At 39.8% G+C, this 16,941-nt stretch overlaps 1 protein-coding gene across 2 annotated transcripts in view; it reads left to right on the top strand.

The window, feature by feature from the left end:
• Window positions 1-16,941, top strand: part of LOC126267154 (uncharacterized) — a 105,086-nt gene that overhangs the window by 44,559 nt on the left and 43,586 nt on the right. For both annotated transcript variants that reach the window (XM_049972093.1, XM_049972094.1), the window contains exons 5-7: window positions 184-269; window positions 404-517; window positions 10,294-10,395. In XM_049972093.1, the coding sequence (XP_049828050.1) occupies window positions 184-269; window positions 404-517; window positions 10,294-10,395 (302 nt within the window). The remainder of the gene's footprint in view (window positions 1-183; window positions 270-403; window positions 518-10,293; window positions 10,396-16,941) is intronic.

The raw sequence follows: 16,941 nt of genomic DNA, 5'->3' as shown, positions 1-16,941 counted from the left end.
TTACATATTCTTATTCCTCATTACATTGATTACATATGGCAATTATCAGGCTTTAAGCAGATGCAATTTTGGAACGGGTTTAGATATTTTAGTTTTTGAACTGTGTCTTCCTAGTATCTGATGGTAGAAATACAGCATGTGAGGGATTAATGAAAGTTTTCACTGCTTATTTCATTCTTTCAGGTATGCAGCAGATCCCCTGACAGATGGCAGGGAGAGAGAGCTCTGCACACAAGTACAACAATCAGAGGGCAGCCGAAGTATTCCAGGTATGACATTTGTATTTCACTGTCATCATTTGTCAAGGCCATTAAAAAAGTTAAGATATAATGTTAAAAATTTACATTGAAAAAATTGTTTCATTTCATAGTACAACAGAATTATATAACAATATTTGTTTTAGGTGACCAGTGGTCTAACTGGCCTTCTGGAATCATGGTGATAGGAATTCCATTAGCAGTGTTATGTGTCATCCTGCTGATCTGTTGGAAAACTGGCGCATGTCGAATCAATAGAGGTAACGTACTTTTATTTTATGGAGAGATAGACTTTTAGATGTCTAAAAGTGGTTCCTTTTAGAACTGGCAGAGAGCTCGGTAGAGAGAAACAGAATGAATAAATATATTTTTAACACAAGTAGGAAATGTCCACTCCAGACTGGAGTCCAGTGTAATGGTGGCCATTATCGTGGTTAATCTTCACTTAGTATCAGCCCATTTTTCAGCAATGTGACACATCACAGAATAGAAAAGTAAATGATTTAAGGTGTACTTCAGTACTCAACTCTTTATTTTGATAATCAAAACATTATTATTATTATTATTTACATTGAAATCCTTAGTATTACCTCTTCTGGCATAGTTCCTTAGTTTCACAAATGAATGGTTCACTCTGCTAGGATATTTTGATGGTGCACTTCTTAATACTCTTTAAATGCTTGGAAGTTGTTGTAACCATTAACTTCCATTAGGAGACTTATTGCTGCCCATAGAGATTGTAGTGATACACAGGATAAATCCTGGCCTTTCCTGTTTGTCAGTTTGAAAGTGTAAAGTTAAAAAAAAATATGTTTTGTTACATTACTGTCATTATCATTATCATCATCATTAAAAATGCCTTGATATCATCCTTTAACACATCTTCACCAGAACACTGTGCACCAATGTCCATGTATATTGTACTACATGCTGACTTTCTAAAGGTTGCATCATATATACAGGTAACCGTCAAAGTTTGGCAAGAACAGGCAAAAACCCAAGGGGGAAGTCCTGCAGGATAGAGGTTGTCTATACAGAGCATAAAATCAAAACCAGAAAACAGCCTACTGACCCAGAAAGTGCGGTCCAAACAAATTGTGTGTGCCGAAATTTCTGTTGGTGTTTGGCTCTAGGATGTATCTTCCGGCTGCCAGTGAATTGTGTAATTTTCTGACAAATCTTATGTAAGAATTTATTAACTGTTCATGGGGATGAGCCCTGGTTTGGGCAGATAGAGAATAGACAATGCCAGGACAGAAATAAGGAGAACAGATAGAAGGCTGACAGTGAGACTGAGAGCAAGATTGAGTCAAATACCTGGAAAGATGAAGTAGCCAGTAAAATTAGTAATACCATGAATGACTACCAGAGTAAAAAGACAGTAAGGATCTATTCAAATCAGGAGTGATCTCTGACAGTAGTAACTGTGGTTCTGTTAAGATAACACTCGTAGTGTCTCTCAGTGTTCCCTTTCTTGGTTTTAATTTTTCCTCATTGCTCCTACAGGGTGTTTCAAAAATGACCGGTATATTTGAAATGGCAATACAAACTAAACGAGCAGCGATAGAAATACACCGTTTGTTGCAATATGCTTGGGACAACAGTACATTTTCAGGCAGACAAACTTTCGAAATTACAGTAGTTACAATTGTCAACAACAGATGGCGCTGCAGTCTGGGAAACTCTATAGTATGATATTTTCCACATATCCACCATGCGTAGCAATAATATGGCGTAGTCTCTGAATGAAATTACCCAAAACCTTTGACAACGTGTCTGGCAGAATGGCTTCACATGCAGATGAGATGTACTGCTTCAGCTGTTCAATTGTTTCTGGATTCTGGCGGTACACCTGGTCTTTCAAGAGTCCCCACAGAAAGAAGTCACATGGGTTCATGTCTGGCGAATAGGGAGGCCAATCCACGCCGCCTCCTGTATGTTTTAAATAGCCCAAAACAATCACACAATCATCGAAATATTCATTCAGGAAATTAAAGACGTCGGCCATGCGATGTGGCCGGGCACCATCTTGCATAAACCACGAGGTGTTCGCAGTGTCATCTAAGGCAGTTTGTACCGCGACAAATTCACGAAGAATGTCCTGATAGCGTGATGCAGTAATCATTTTGGATCTGAAAAATGGGCCAATGATTCCTTTGGAAGAAATGGCGGCCCAGACCAGTACTTTTTGAGGATGCAGGGACGATGGGACTGCAACATGGGGCTTTTCGGTTCCCCATATGCGCCAGTTCTGTTTATTGACGAAGCCGTACAGGTAAAAATAAGCTTTGTCAGTGAACCAAATGCTGCCCACATGCATATCGCCGTCATCAATCCTGTGCACTATATCGTTAGCGAATGTCTCTCATGCAGCAATGGTAGCGGCGCTGAGGGGTTGCCGCGTTTGAATTTTGTATGGATAGAGGTGTAAACTCTGGCGCATGAGATGATATGTGGAAGTTGGCATCATTTGGACCGCAGCTGCAACACGGCGAACGGAAACCCGAGGCCGCTGTTGGATCACCTGCTGCACTAGCTGCGCGTTGCCCTCTGTGGTTGCCGTACGCGGTCCCCTTACCTTTCCAGCACGTTCATCCGTCATGTTCCCAGTCCATTGAAATTTTTCAAACAGATCCTTCATTGTATCGCTTTTCGGTCCTTTGGTTACATTAAACCTGCGTTTAAAACTTAGTCTTGTTGCAACAACACTGTGTTCTAGGCGTTGGAATTCCAACACCAGAAAAATCCTCTGTTCTAAGGAATAAACCATGTTGTCCACAGCACACTTGCACGTTGTGAACAGCACACGCTTACAGCAGAAAGACGACGTATAGGATGGCGCACCCACAGACTGCGTTGTCTTCTATATCTTTCACATCACTTGCAGTGCCATCTGTTGTTGAAAATTGTAAGTACTGTAATTTCGAAAGTTTGTCTGCCTGAAAATGTACTGTTGTCCCAAGCATATTGCAACAAACCGTGTATTTCTATCGCTGCTCGTTTAGTTTTTATTGCCGCTTCAAATATACCGGTTATTTTTGAAACACCCTGTAGAAATTAGTGCCTGTATACTAACTTGACAAATGAAAGCTAAAGACAAATTAAGACCAGGGCCAGTTTAAGGTCCAAAAGACTCAGACATCTGCTTGGGACACCTAGCTGAAAGGCTTATCCGAGGTGCAAATTTTATGAGCAGACTGTATTGTAATTAATACTAAAAACAGACACAGGTGAAAGTATATGATAAGACATTTAAAAATGTTCAGTAAACAAGGGTCCACAAATGAGACAACTAATGTCTGAGGTAGGAAAGGGCAGGATGCAGGATGTGAAATGGATATGCCATTTGTGTGAAAAAATGTACTCAAACCAACCATGGTAAAGACATTCTTTTCATGTGTTAATTGAGAGAGAGAGAGAGAGAGAGAGAGAGAGAGAGAGAGAGAGAGAGAGAGAGAGAGAGGGGGGGGGGGGGTAATTTTCTGGACAAGATTTAATGCACATTGTCAACTGACAACAGTTTTTCTTGAGGACTGTCTGTTTGTATTTAGTGATAAGTTTCATGACAATTGAATTTGACATGCTTCGTCAATAGCACAAATACAATTTGTGGGAGTTTTTGCTTAGGCTGTATATGGACAGAATGTTTATTTTAGGTGTGATTAGCTATGCCATACTAGTATAACATGATTACATATCTCTCTTAATGATGAAAGATGTTACAAAAAAGTTGTTTCCTGCGGTATTTTTGCTCTACCTGCATTTACACTATGGTGTAACATGTTTGTTAGTTATTTGCCTTGTTCTATATATAATATTTGAGGAGTAATTGCTCCTTTTATAATGTGGAATGAGTACATTTACCACTCTAATACATTTTTTAGGAAAAAACGCAAACATGTTGACCATTTACATGATAGAACACATTTCAGAAATTCTTGAGCACAGTCGAAAGTGAGTTAAGCAGACATTATTTCAGTTTGTATTTGAAATTAATTTGTATTATCTGTTAGATAAAGCTCGGTTACCCCTCGGTATGTGGTCAGAGTTTTGTTCACTAAAATGCTTACTCCTTTCTGTGCAACGCTAATGCTGGGTGCTGGATGGTTTTTAAATTCTTCCTCTTTCTAGAATTATGTTTATGAGAATTGCTGTGTGTGTTATCAGTACACCCAACTATTTAGAGTTGTATACAAGAACACCACATACCATCTTCAGTACGTGCTTCTGTACCACAAACCGTTTCTTCCTCAATGAAAAGTTACACTAGAAAAAGATGCCATAGCTGATTAATGGATGAAAACGGGATAAGTAAGTAAATTCTACATTCAGATCTATGGACTCAGTTATCTGTAATGCAGAAATGACAATCTATAACCTATGGCTTGCAGTTCAGGTTTTTTTATGATACTTTAAAAACGCTTTCCATGTTGCACTGAAGCATCATTTAGTTCCTGTATGATGGATTTAGAAGATTTATGGGCAAGATTTAAACAGTTTGTAAATTATGCTCTGGAGAAGTATGTGCTGAGTAAGTGGATTATGGATGGAAAAGATCCACTGTGATTTAACAACGAAATTCAGAAAATGCTGAGGAAGCAAAGGCTGTTGCACTCTCAGTTCAAAAGGGAAAGCACAAATGATGACAGGCAAAAGTTAGTAGTAATTCGTGCATCTCTAAAAAAATGTATGCACAAAGTATACAACATCGGATACCTTCATACCTTGGCAAAAGATCTTGCCAAGAATCTGAGAAAATTTAGGTCCTTCCTAAAACTGCTTAGTGGGTCTTAAAGCCTCTATCCAGTAACTTGTTGACCAGTCTGGTGTTGCAATAGAAGATAGCAAACAGAAAGCTGAAGTTTTCGGTTTTGTATTTAAGATAATGTTCATACAAGAGGAGAATCTTAACAGACATACTGTCATTTGACTATCTCGCAGACTCCCTTATGGAGGACATAATAGTAAGCATCTCCAGCTTACAGAAGCAACTGAAAGGGTTAAAAGCAAATATGTCTCCAGGTCTATAGGGAATTCTAATTTGCTTTTACAAAGAGTACTCTATGGCATTGGCCCCTTATGAAGCTTACATTTATTACTAATCTTTTACCAAGCATGAAATCTCGAGTTATTGGAAAAAAAAGCATAGATGGCTCTGGTATATAAGAAGGACAAAAGAATGGACCCACAAAATTACAGATTAGTATCCTTAACATCAGTTTGCTTGAAAATTATTGAACATATTCTCAGTTCAAATATAATTTCCTTGAGATGGAAAAACTTCTGTCATGAATTAGCACAGGTTTAGAAAGCATCACTTGGGCGAAACTCATCTTAACCTTTTCTCATGAGATACTCTGCGCACTATGGATGAAGGGCAACAAGCAGATTCCATCTTCATAGATTTCCGACAAGCATTCAACATGGTGCCTCACTGCAGACTCATACCAAAGGTATGAACACATGGAATAGGTTCCCAAATACATGAGTATGGCTCGAAGACTTCTCAAGTAACAGAGCCCAGTATGTTGTGTTCAACAGTGAACAAGAGTGTTGTCAGGAGTGCCCCATGCAAGTGTGATAGGTCCACTATCATTTTGTATCTACTTAAATATAAATGATCTGTTGGACAGGGTCAACACCAAACTGTGATCATTTGCTGATAATGCTGTGGTGTGCGGGAAGATGTCATTGTTGAGTGACTGGAGGAAGATAGAAGATGACTTAGACAAGATTTCTAGTTGGTGTGATGAACAGCAGCTAGATTTAAATTTAGAACAAACCTGTAATGGTTGAAAACAGCATTAGTAGTGTGCTGCTTGACACAGCCATGTCAATTGAGTATTGAGGCATAATGTTGCAAAGTGATATGAAATAGAATGGGCATATAAGGATTGTAGTAAGTAAAGTGAGTGGTTGACTTGAGTTCATGGGGAGAATTTTAGGAAACTGTGGTTCATCTGTAAAGGGGACCACAAATAGGACACTAATGTGACTGATTCTTGAGTTCTATTTGACTATTTGGGATCCACAACAGGTCAGATTGAAGGAAGACATAGAAGCTATTCAGAGGCAAGCCGCTAGATTTATTACTAGTAGATTCGAACAACATGCAAGTATTATGGAAATGCTTTGAGAACTCAAATGGGAAACTCTGTAGGGAAGGCAATGTTCTTTTTGAGGAACACTGTTGAGAAAATTTAGAGAACTGGCATTTGGAGCTGACTGCAGAACAGTTCTACTGCCACCAACATATGTTTAGCATAACTTATGAATATAAGATAAGAGAAATTAGGGCTCCTATTAAGGCATATAGAACAGGGTGTATACGGCCCGGGAGATCCGGGAAACACCCGGGAATTTTTTCATCCAGGACAAATCTGGGAAAAACCCGGGAATTTCTTAGAATTCCCGATTTTTCATTGTTTTAGATTTCAGTTAAAGTTTTGTAGGTTTGAAGTGTAAGATCTGATACTCTGACAAAGAACTGTAGTCCACTACTGCTGAATAATACTGCAGCAATGAAACATAAATCAGGGAATAACACCAAAATAAAAGTTTAGTTGCATAGAAAATGGGTAATTTACACAATGCACAGACCAGTTTGCCGACACAGTAAAGTGTCAAAGGCTTTAGGTCGAAGATTATGCAGTACGTTCGTAACAACTAACGTGCATTCAATGTGCGTGACATCACAATTGTTTACATTTCTAACAGATCACCAGTAAATATTACGAATAATGGCTTGAGATGCGTTACTTTCAAAGAAATTTCCACGCAAGATGATTTATGTTACGTGTGAGAATGTGCAGTGAATTTCTTAAATCACAGGGTGTTATAACTCTCATTCAAAATGTAACACTTTGAGGATCAGCCATTTGAAAAATGTCGAGCCCAGAAGATAAGTCATTTACGCCACTATTTAAAATTTTACCGGCACATTTGTATTTGATATGACTTAACGTGTAGCACACGCTAAAAAAAGACCGAGTTTCAAGTTAGTTTTCATATTTAATGTTGTTCTTACATCGATAAAAAATTATGCGATCGATGGCAAAGAGTGTAATTGACCTTCAAAAAATGTGCATAATGTGTTACTGAGTAATGTCACAAGTCTTTTCATGCAGCTGATAATCATTTTCGCACGATTTTAATTGCCAAATTAGAGCTTGTCAGTGGGCCTACGGACTTCCTATCATTGTAGGACTAATAACAGTGGATGCCAATAGACAATGCAATTCTCATTCGTACATACACATCTACTTACGAGTTAACCGCTGTAGAAGTGCACTTTGCTGAGTTGAGCGAGCTCGGCCTACCTTCGTAACGTACGTGCTGCGGCCTGTCTTTCTCTTAGGCCTCATGCTCTGAATAACTGCCATCATTCGCTAGCGAGATCACTTGACATGAGCTGTGACTGGCTGACAAAAGTGCATCGCTCAACGCAATCTCTATTTTAGAGTTTCGGAAGATACCGTGCTGTAATTTGTGGAATTTGTTTATATACTTTTGCAATACAAAAATAAACTCTTTGCATATTGCCTCGCATCAAACAAATTTCCAAACGCATTGTTTTTCCTGGATTTTGTTTCCTAAAGTGCTGGGACGTCCTCCGCCGGTATAAGACCTTTACGATTCAAAGGACTGATAGGTTTTACAGCTCTGAGGGAAAGCATACTGTTACTTAACACGGATGTATTTTCACCCACTTTATATGTAATTTCATCTGGGAGAAATTGTGTTCTTAACCGGGAAATCCCGGAAAATCCGGGAATTTTTTTTTCTTGTCCACGTAGCACCCTGTAGAAACTTGCCTTACCCTCACTCTGCAAGTACACACCATATGGTGGCTTATGGAGTAGATATATAGATGCAGAAGCAAGAGACTGTAATATAAAGTGAATATTATGAATCTTCAGAAGACAAGATATTTTTGTTTAAAAATTACAAGAAAAATCAGTACCGACATGGTTATGGAAAAGTGTGAACGGCAGGACATGTAAAAAGTGGCTGTGAAGGTAAACTGAGGGACTAGTATATATATTTTATGTGCACTCATGATCAGTAAACAAATAACATTTAACTGGAGCTATTGTCTTGCCACCCTTGATCTTACAGATTGGTGTGTTGCACCCTTGATCTTACAGATTGGTGTGTTGAAGTTTTTGGCTTTTCTTTTTGGTGTGTTTCTTATTCCTTCTTTGGAAACTTACCCTTACAGTTGTGATTACAGTGAAACCCTTATTTTACGTTTTTGTGCAGTTCAGACTTAAAAAAACGCAAACCAGAATTGAGGAAAAAGTTAAAATCCCCAAAATATTAGTAAAAACAGATGCAATTGCCATATATGATTAAAAATTATCATCTCCAATACATTGTACAAAATCTGTGTAAGTGAAGAAAACTAAATGTTCAATACAATCTTTATATAGTAATTCGTGATAATGAATGTCATCAGTTCTTAAAAAATCACAGACATGTAACAGCAAGTAAAAACTCATCAGAAAATTGAAATTGGTACCTGGGTACAAGATAATTGAGCTATTTACGAATATGCTGACTACAAATCATACGTTAAAATTGTTTTTAGAGATCTTTCCATTGTGCTCACCCAGAAAAAAGCAAATATTGATTAATACATGGTGAATTAAACTGAAAACTGTGAAGTACAGTGAAAGGCATCAGAATCTAACAAGTGGGAGTGTTTGTTTTTTGTTGTATAGCCAATAGCAGTGCAGCATGCTCTGGTGATGTTAATGCATTGACCCCTAGTGTATCCATCATGCGAGCTCACTTTACATGTGTTAAAAACCCCTTTTATACAGTCAACTTCCTTGTCTCAATTCCCCTGAAAAGTTCTTGCTACAACTGAAATTCTCCTGTCATTAACACACCCATAAACATCAACTCAGCACTATAGCAATTGGCAAATTGATAGTCTTGTTTCTGGTCATCTTCACGGTGCCACTATGTCACGATTACATCAGTTCCTGCAAAAAATAGTGTGAAATATACTTGATATGACCTATCACATTCTTCGAGACTGAGTGTTTGAATTTAAAAGATTGATGATTGAAATTGTTGCTGAATACAGTACATTGGAAATACATGCAAAAAGACAAGACTGAATTATAACTGGCACAATAAAAAGTGGTAGCTGGGCCCTTTTGCCATGACTTGGCTCAGTCCGAAACACTTCACATTGACTGTCCTGTTTTTTCATTGCTACTGCCATCTAGCAGTAGTTGTATCATAATTACACAGTAAAGCTAAATGTTGCAAGTGTGAACCATCTGTCTCTTGTACCACTTATAACTCCTTCAGTCACATCAAATGTCAATAGGATGAAGTAAAGTGAGGTGTCAAGTAAGAACATAGAATGGAGGTAAACTTTATTAGGAAGACACGTAAAATTGTGTAATTTTCAGCATTGATCTTATGGGTTTTCCACAGCTGATATGAATTTATGGTGTAGACTCACCAAAAACCTAAAATAGGAGAATGTAAAATCGAAGTTCCACTGTAATGTGTGTTGAGTTTGCCACCTAGATGTTCCCATAGTGACTGAGGTCAATATCCCCATTCATAATTTGTCATATTTTAAAAATTGTTTTAGTGTATGGTACAATATATGTACTTAAGACTCTTGTCAAAGTGGCTTATGAGAGTTGCAGAATAAAAGAAATTCAGATGGCATCAATCACTGTTTGGCTGATTTCTTCCAATCTTTAGCAACCATAGAACCGTCTGTTTGATGCATCTATGTCTATGAAAGAACAAGTGAACGGAATTACCTATCATTGAAATGACAGGAGGGGCTTTGAAAGCATCTTGTAAATGATACATTAGATACTTTAAATATTACATAATCCACAACTAGCACTTATTGCAATCAGAAACTGGGCGGTACCAGTCAACATCATTTGCTTTCTATTGACTCAGCCACTTTCATCAAGAGTCTTCTTGGAGTACAAGATTAGTGTATGAGGTACTTATTTCCTGTAATCATATTTGGTTATACAAATCTTGTTAACAGGTGAAGTTCTGAAAACTGAGCGCCCTTTATCAGGACCTGTTAACATGCGACCACCACCTTATAGCAGCTGTGGAGGATCACCACTTCTAACAAGACATACAGGTAATTAATTATATTTGTGAATGAATCTGAGCTTACTTGAACAGTTTTATTTTATGACTAGAGAAACCCCGCATTGCTCGGGTTATTTATTCATTCCAATCTTCTATTAGTGTATCCCCTGCTCTCCCATTTCTCTGTTTATCTCCTCCTCTTCCCTTTCTCCATCCTTTTCCTTCTCTGTCTGTTCATCTCCTACTCCCTTTTGTAGTGTGTGGAGTAAGTTGAGAATGTGAGTCTGCTGAGGTCTGCTTGGGGTAAGACTGCACAGCCACGTTAATTTCTGTGTTCTTGGTTGCTTAGGGGTTGGAACGACTTCCTAGTAAGCAGGAGATCCTGTGTTCAAATCCTGGTTGGGGCACACATTTTCAACTCTCCCTGTTGATTCTGTCAATCTCCCATACATAGCTGATGTTTGTAATTCTTTGAAATTTCATTCTTCACAGTTGTCATGCTCCACCATTTTGTCTGTTCTTTCTGAAATGTCTGAAAGAACAGGTACCATACACCTAGCCTTCCTACCTCACTGCCTGTTTCCTCCTCCTCCTGTCTTTGCCCATCTTCTCCTCTTCTCTTTCTCTGTCTATTTCCTCCTCCCCTCCTCATTTGTTCACTTCCTCCTCCTGAATCTCTCTGCCTGTCTCCTCCTTCCATTGTCTCTGCCCATTTCCGTCTCTTCTCGTCTCCCTGTCTATTCCCTCCTCCCCTAACACTGTCCACTCTTCCTTCTTCTATCTGTGCTTATCTCCTCCTTCTCCTTGTTGTTTCTTTGTCCTCTTTATCTTCCTTTTCTCTCCACATTATCACACTCGTCCCAATCGGAGGCTGGTGGTTCTTACCTCTACAGTATTTCTTTCCAAACTGTAACAAGTATGTGCGCTGAATTTGCTTGAAATCATTCCAGGACATTAGGATGAGCTTTTTACCCCTGGCTTTGCTTGCTGCATATTTGTGCACATATTTCAATTGTATGTCTAGTGAATTCCATCCTGCATTTTCATGCAGCTTAATGTTTGTGATGTCATACCTGCTGAACTGTCTCTGTACAATGATATAATTTTGCAGATGCACCCAGGGGTATATGTGCCTACTGCCTGCAAAATGTGTTTGAATAGAGTTAATAATAAAGAAGTAATAAATTAAAACATAATGCTTGATGCGATAGTTTCTCATGCATCTCTGTGTTTATGACGCTGCATCTCCTGAACTGTGCCAAAAATATATATTTGTGTAGGAACCCCCATGAACCATGGACCTTGCCGTTGGTGGGGAGGCTTGCGTGCCTCAGTGATACAGATGGCCGTACCATAGGTGCAACCACAACAGAGGGGTATCTGTTGAGAGGCCAGACAAACGTGTGGTTCCTTAAGAGGGGCAGCAGCCTTTTCAATAGTTGCAGGGGCAACAGTCTGGTTGATTGAATGATCTGACCTTGCAACACTAACCAAGACGGCCTTGCTGTGCTGGTACTGCAAACGGCTGAAAGCAAGGGGAAACTACAGCTGTAATTTTTCCCGAGGGCATGCAGCTTTACTGTATGCTTAAATGATGATGGCATCCTCTTGGGTAAAATAGTCCCCCATTCGGATCTCTGGGTGGGGACTACTCAGAAGGACGTCGTTATCAGGAGAAAGAAAACTGGCATTCTACGGATCGGAGCGTGGAATGTCAGATCCCTTAATCGGGCAGGTAGGTTAGAAAATTTAAAAAGGGAAATGGATAGGTTGAAGTTAGATATAGTGGGAATTAGTGAAGTTCGGTGGCAGGAGGAACAAGACTTTGGTCAGGTGAATACAGGGTTATAAATACAAAATCAAATAGGGGTAATGCAGGAGTAGGTTTAATAATGAATAAAAAAATTGGAGTGCGGGAAAGCTACTACCAACAGCATAGTGAACGCATTATTGTGGCCAAGATAGACACGAAGCCCATGCCTACTACAGTAGTACAAGTTTATATGCCAACTAGCTCTGCAAATGATGAAGAAATTGGTGAAATGTATGATGAGATAAAAGAAATTATTCAGGTAGTCAAGGGAGATGAAAATTTAATAGTCATGGGTGACTGGAATTCGAGAGTAGGAAAAGGGAGAGAAGGAAACATATTGGGTGAATATGGATTGGGGGAGAGAAATGAAAGAGGAAGCCGTCTGGTAGAATTTTGCACAGAGTACAACTTAATCATAGCTAACACTTGGATCAAGAATCATGAAAGAAGGTTGTGGTAAGACAGAGATTTAGGAACCAGGTTTTAAATTGTAAGACATTTCCAGGGGCAGATGTGGACTCTGACCACAATCTATTGTTGATGAACTGTAGATTAAAACTGAAGAAACTGCAAAAAGGTGGGAATTTAAGGAGATGGGACTTGGATAAACTGACTAAACCAGAGGTTATACAGAGTTTCAGGGAGAGCATAAGGAAACAATTGATAAGAATGGGGGAAAGAAATACAGTAGAAGAAGAATGGGTAGCTCTGAGGGGTGAAGTAGTGAAGGCAGCAGAGGATCAAGTAGGTAAAAAGACGAGGGCTAGTAGAAATCCTTGGGTAACAGGAGAAATATTGAATTTAATTGATGAAAGGAGAAAATATAAAAACACAGTAAATGATGCAGGCAAAAGGGAACACAAACGTCTCAAAAATGAGATCGACAGGAAGTGCAAAATGGCTAAGCAGGGATGGCTAGAGGACAAATGTAAAGATGTATAGGCTTATCTCACTAGGGGTAAGATAGATACTGCCTACAGGAAAATTAAAGAGACGTTTGGAGAAAAGAGAGCCACTTGTATGAATATCAAGAGCTCAGATGGACACCCAGTTCTAAGCAAAGAAGGGAAAGCAGAAAGGTGGAAGGATATATAGAGGATCTATACAAGGGCGATGTACTTGAAGACAATATTATGGAAATGGAAGAGGATGTAGAAGAAGATGAAATGGGAGATATGATACTGCGAGAAGAGTTTGGCAGAGCACTGAAAGACCTGTGTCGAAACAAGGCCCCGGGAGTAGACAACATTTCATTGGAACTACTGACAGCCTTGGGAGAGCCAGTCCTGACAAAACTCTAGCATCTGGTGAGCAAGATATATGAGACAGGCGAAATACCCTCAGACTTCAAGAAGAATATAATAATTCCTATCCCAAAGAAAGCAGGTGTTGGCAGATGTGAAAATTACTGAACTGTCAGTTTAATAAGTCACAGCTGCAAAATACTAATGCGTATTCTTTACAGACGAATTGAAAAACTGGTAGAAGCTGACCTTGACGAAGATCAGTTTGGATCTTCTGTAGAAAAGTTGGAACATGTGAGGCAATACTGACCCTACGATTTACCTTAAAACATAGATTAAGAAAAGGCAAACCTACCTCTTTAGCATTTGTAGACTTAGAGAAAGCTTTTGACAATGTTGACTGGAATACTCTCTTTCAAATTCTGAAGGTGGCAGGGGTAAAATACAGGGAGCGAAAGGCTATTTACAATTTGTACAGAAACCAGATGGCAGTTATAAGAGTCGAGGGACGTGAAAGGGAAGCAGTGGTTGGGAAGGGATTGAGACAGGGTTGTAGTCTCTCCCCGATGTTATTCAATCTGTATATTGAGCAAGCAGTAAAGGAAACATAAGAAAAATTTAGAGTGGGTATTAAAGTCGATGGAGAAGAAATAAAAACTTTGAGGTTCGCTGATGACATCGTAATTCTGTCAAAGACAGCAAAGGACTTGAAAGAGCAGTTGAACGGAATGGACAGTGTGTTGAAAGGAGGATATAAGATGAACATCAACAAAAGCAAAACAAGGACAATGGAATGTAGTCAAATTAAGTCGGGTGATGCTGAGGGAATTAGATTAGGAAATGAGACGCTTAAAGTAGTAAAGGAGTTTGGGCAAAATAACTGATGATTGTCGAAGCAGAGAGGATATAAAATGTAGACTGGCAATGGCAAGGAAAACGTTTCTGAAGAAGAGAAATTTGTTAACATCGATATTGATTTAAGTGTCAGTAAGTCGTTTCTGAAAGTATTTGTATGGAGTGTAGCCATGTATGGAAGTGAAACATAGACGATAACTAGTTTGGACAAGCAGAGAATAGAAGCTTTTGGAATGTGGTGTTACAGAAGAATGCTGAAGATTAGATGGTTAGATCACATAACTAATGAGGAGGTATTGAATAAAGTGGGGAGAAGAGAAGTTTGTGGCACAACTTGACAAGAAGAAGGGACCAGTTGGTAGGACATGTTCTGAGGCATAAAGGGATCACAAATTTAGCATTGGAGGGCAGCGTGGAGGGTAAATATCATAGAGGGAGACCAAGAGATGAATACACTAAGCAGATTCAGAAGGATGTAGGTTGCAGTAAGTACTGGGAGATGAAGAAGCTTGCACATGATAGAGTAGCATGGAGAGCTGCATCAAACCTGTCTCAGGACTGAATACCACAACAACAACAGGAACATTCAGCAGCATACGTGGATGCTGTCTGCAAAATGTGTTGTCAGTTGAGTTAGTAGCAACAGGATAATAAATGTAAACATATTGCATGATGTGGTAGTTTTTCACACAGTCAGTGTTTATGATGCTGTTATCTCCTGAAGTAAATGCTGTACAGTGAAGTACCTTTTGTGGTACATTCAGTGGTATATGTGAATACTGTCTGCAAAATGTGTAACAAGTACAGCTAGTAGTAAAGAAGCAATAAATTGAAACGTCACACTTCTTGTGGCAGTTTTACTGCATGAACAGTGAAAACATAGTAGGTGATAAACATTATTCCATTGATCATTTCGTGGGTGTTGTCAGTGAGGAAAATTTACATAAAGGTTTGAAATTATGTGGAAAGTTTGTTGCTTGTGACTCTTTACAGAGAGAGTAAATGATACGTGATCCAAGTTTGGTTGAAATTGATCCAGTGGTTTAGGGGGTGATGTGGAACTTACTTACATGTACATATACATACATACATACAGGGTGTTTCAAAAATGACCGGTATATTTGAAACGTCCGCAGCTCGTGGTCTCGCGGTAGCGTTCTCGCTTCCCGAGCACGGGGTCCCGGGTTCGATTCCCGGCGGGGTCAGGGATTTTTCACCTGCCTCGTGATGACTGGGTGTTTGTGTCGTCTTCATCATCATCATCAATCATCCCCATTACGGTCGGAGGAAGGCAATGGCAAACCACCTCCACTAGGACCTTGCCTAGTATGGCGGCGCGGGTCTCCCGCGTCGCTCCCCTACGCTCGGTAAACGGAGTATGGGACTCATCATCATCATCATCATATTTGAAACGGCAATACAAACTAAACAAGCAGCGATAGAAATACACCGTTTGTTGCAATATGCTTGGGACAACAGTACATTTTCAGGCAGACAAACTTTCGAAATTACAGTAGTTACAATTGTCAACAACAGATGGCGCTGCAGTCTGGGAAACTCTATAGTACGATATTTTCCACATATCCACCATGCGTAGCAATAATATGGCGTAGTCTCTGAATGAAATTACCCAAAACCTTTGACAACGTGTCTGGCGGAATGGCTTCACATGCAGATGAGATGTACTGCTTCAGCTGTTCAATTGTTTCTGGATTCTGGCGGTACACCTGGTCTTTCAAGAGTCCCCATAGAAAGAAGTCACATGGGTTCATGTCTGGCGAATAGGGAGGCCAATCCACGCCGCCTCCTGTATGTTTCGGATAGCCCAAAGCAATCACAGGATTATCGAAATATTAATTCAGGAAATTAAAGACATCGGCCATGCGATGTGGCCGGGCACCATCTTGCATAAACCACGAGGTGTTCGCAGTGTCGTCTAAGGCAGTTTGTACCGCCATAAATTCATGAAGAATGTCCAGATAGCGTGATGCAGTAATCGTTTCGGATCTGAAAAATGGGCCAATGATTCCTTTGGAAGAAATGGCGGCCCAGACCAGTACTATTTGAGGATGCAGGGACGATGGGACTGCAACATGGGGCTTTTCGGTTCCCCATATGCGCCAGTTCTGTTTATTGACGAAGCCGTCCAGGTAAAAATAAGCTTCGTCAGTAAACCAAATGCTGCCTACATGCGAATCGCCGTCATCAATCCTGTGCACTATATCGTTAGCGAATGTCTCTCATGCAGCAATGGTAGCGGCGCTGAGGGGTTACCGCGTTTGAATTTTGTATGGATAGAGGTGTAAACTCTGGCGCATGAGATGATACGTGGACGTTGGCGTCCTTTGGACCGCAGCTGCAACATGGGGAACGGAAACCCGAGGTCGCTGTTGGATCACCTGCTGCACTAGCTGCGCGTTGCCCTCTGTGGTTGCCGTACGCGGTCCCCCTACCTTTCCAGCACGTTCATCCGTCACGTTCCCAGTCCATTGAAATTTTTCAAACAGATCCTTTATTGTATCTCTTTTCGGTACTTTGGATACATTAAACCTGCGTTTAAAACTTAGTCTTGTTGCAACAACACTGTGTTCTAGGCGTTGGAATTCCAACACCAGAAAAATCCTCTGTTCTAAGGAATAAACCATGTTGTCCACAGCACACTTGCACGTTGTGAACAGCACAC

The sequence above is a fragment of the Schistocerca gregaria genome, chromosome 4 (assembly GCF_023897955.1).
Source record: "Schistocerca gregaria isolate iqSchGreg1 chromosome 4, iqSchGreg1.2, whole genome shotgun sequence".
Classification (NCBI taxonomy): Eukaryota; Metazoa; Arthropoda; class Insecta; order Orthoptera; family Acrididae; genus Schistocerca; species Schistocerca gregaria.
The sequence above is the reverse complement of the archived record's forward strand: the minus strand, read 5'-3'. Positions and strand labels throughout refer to the sequence as shown.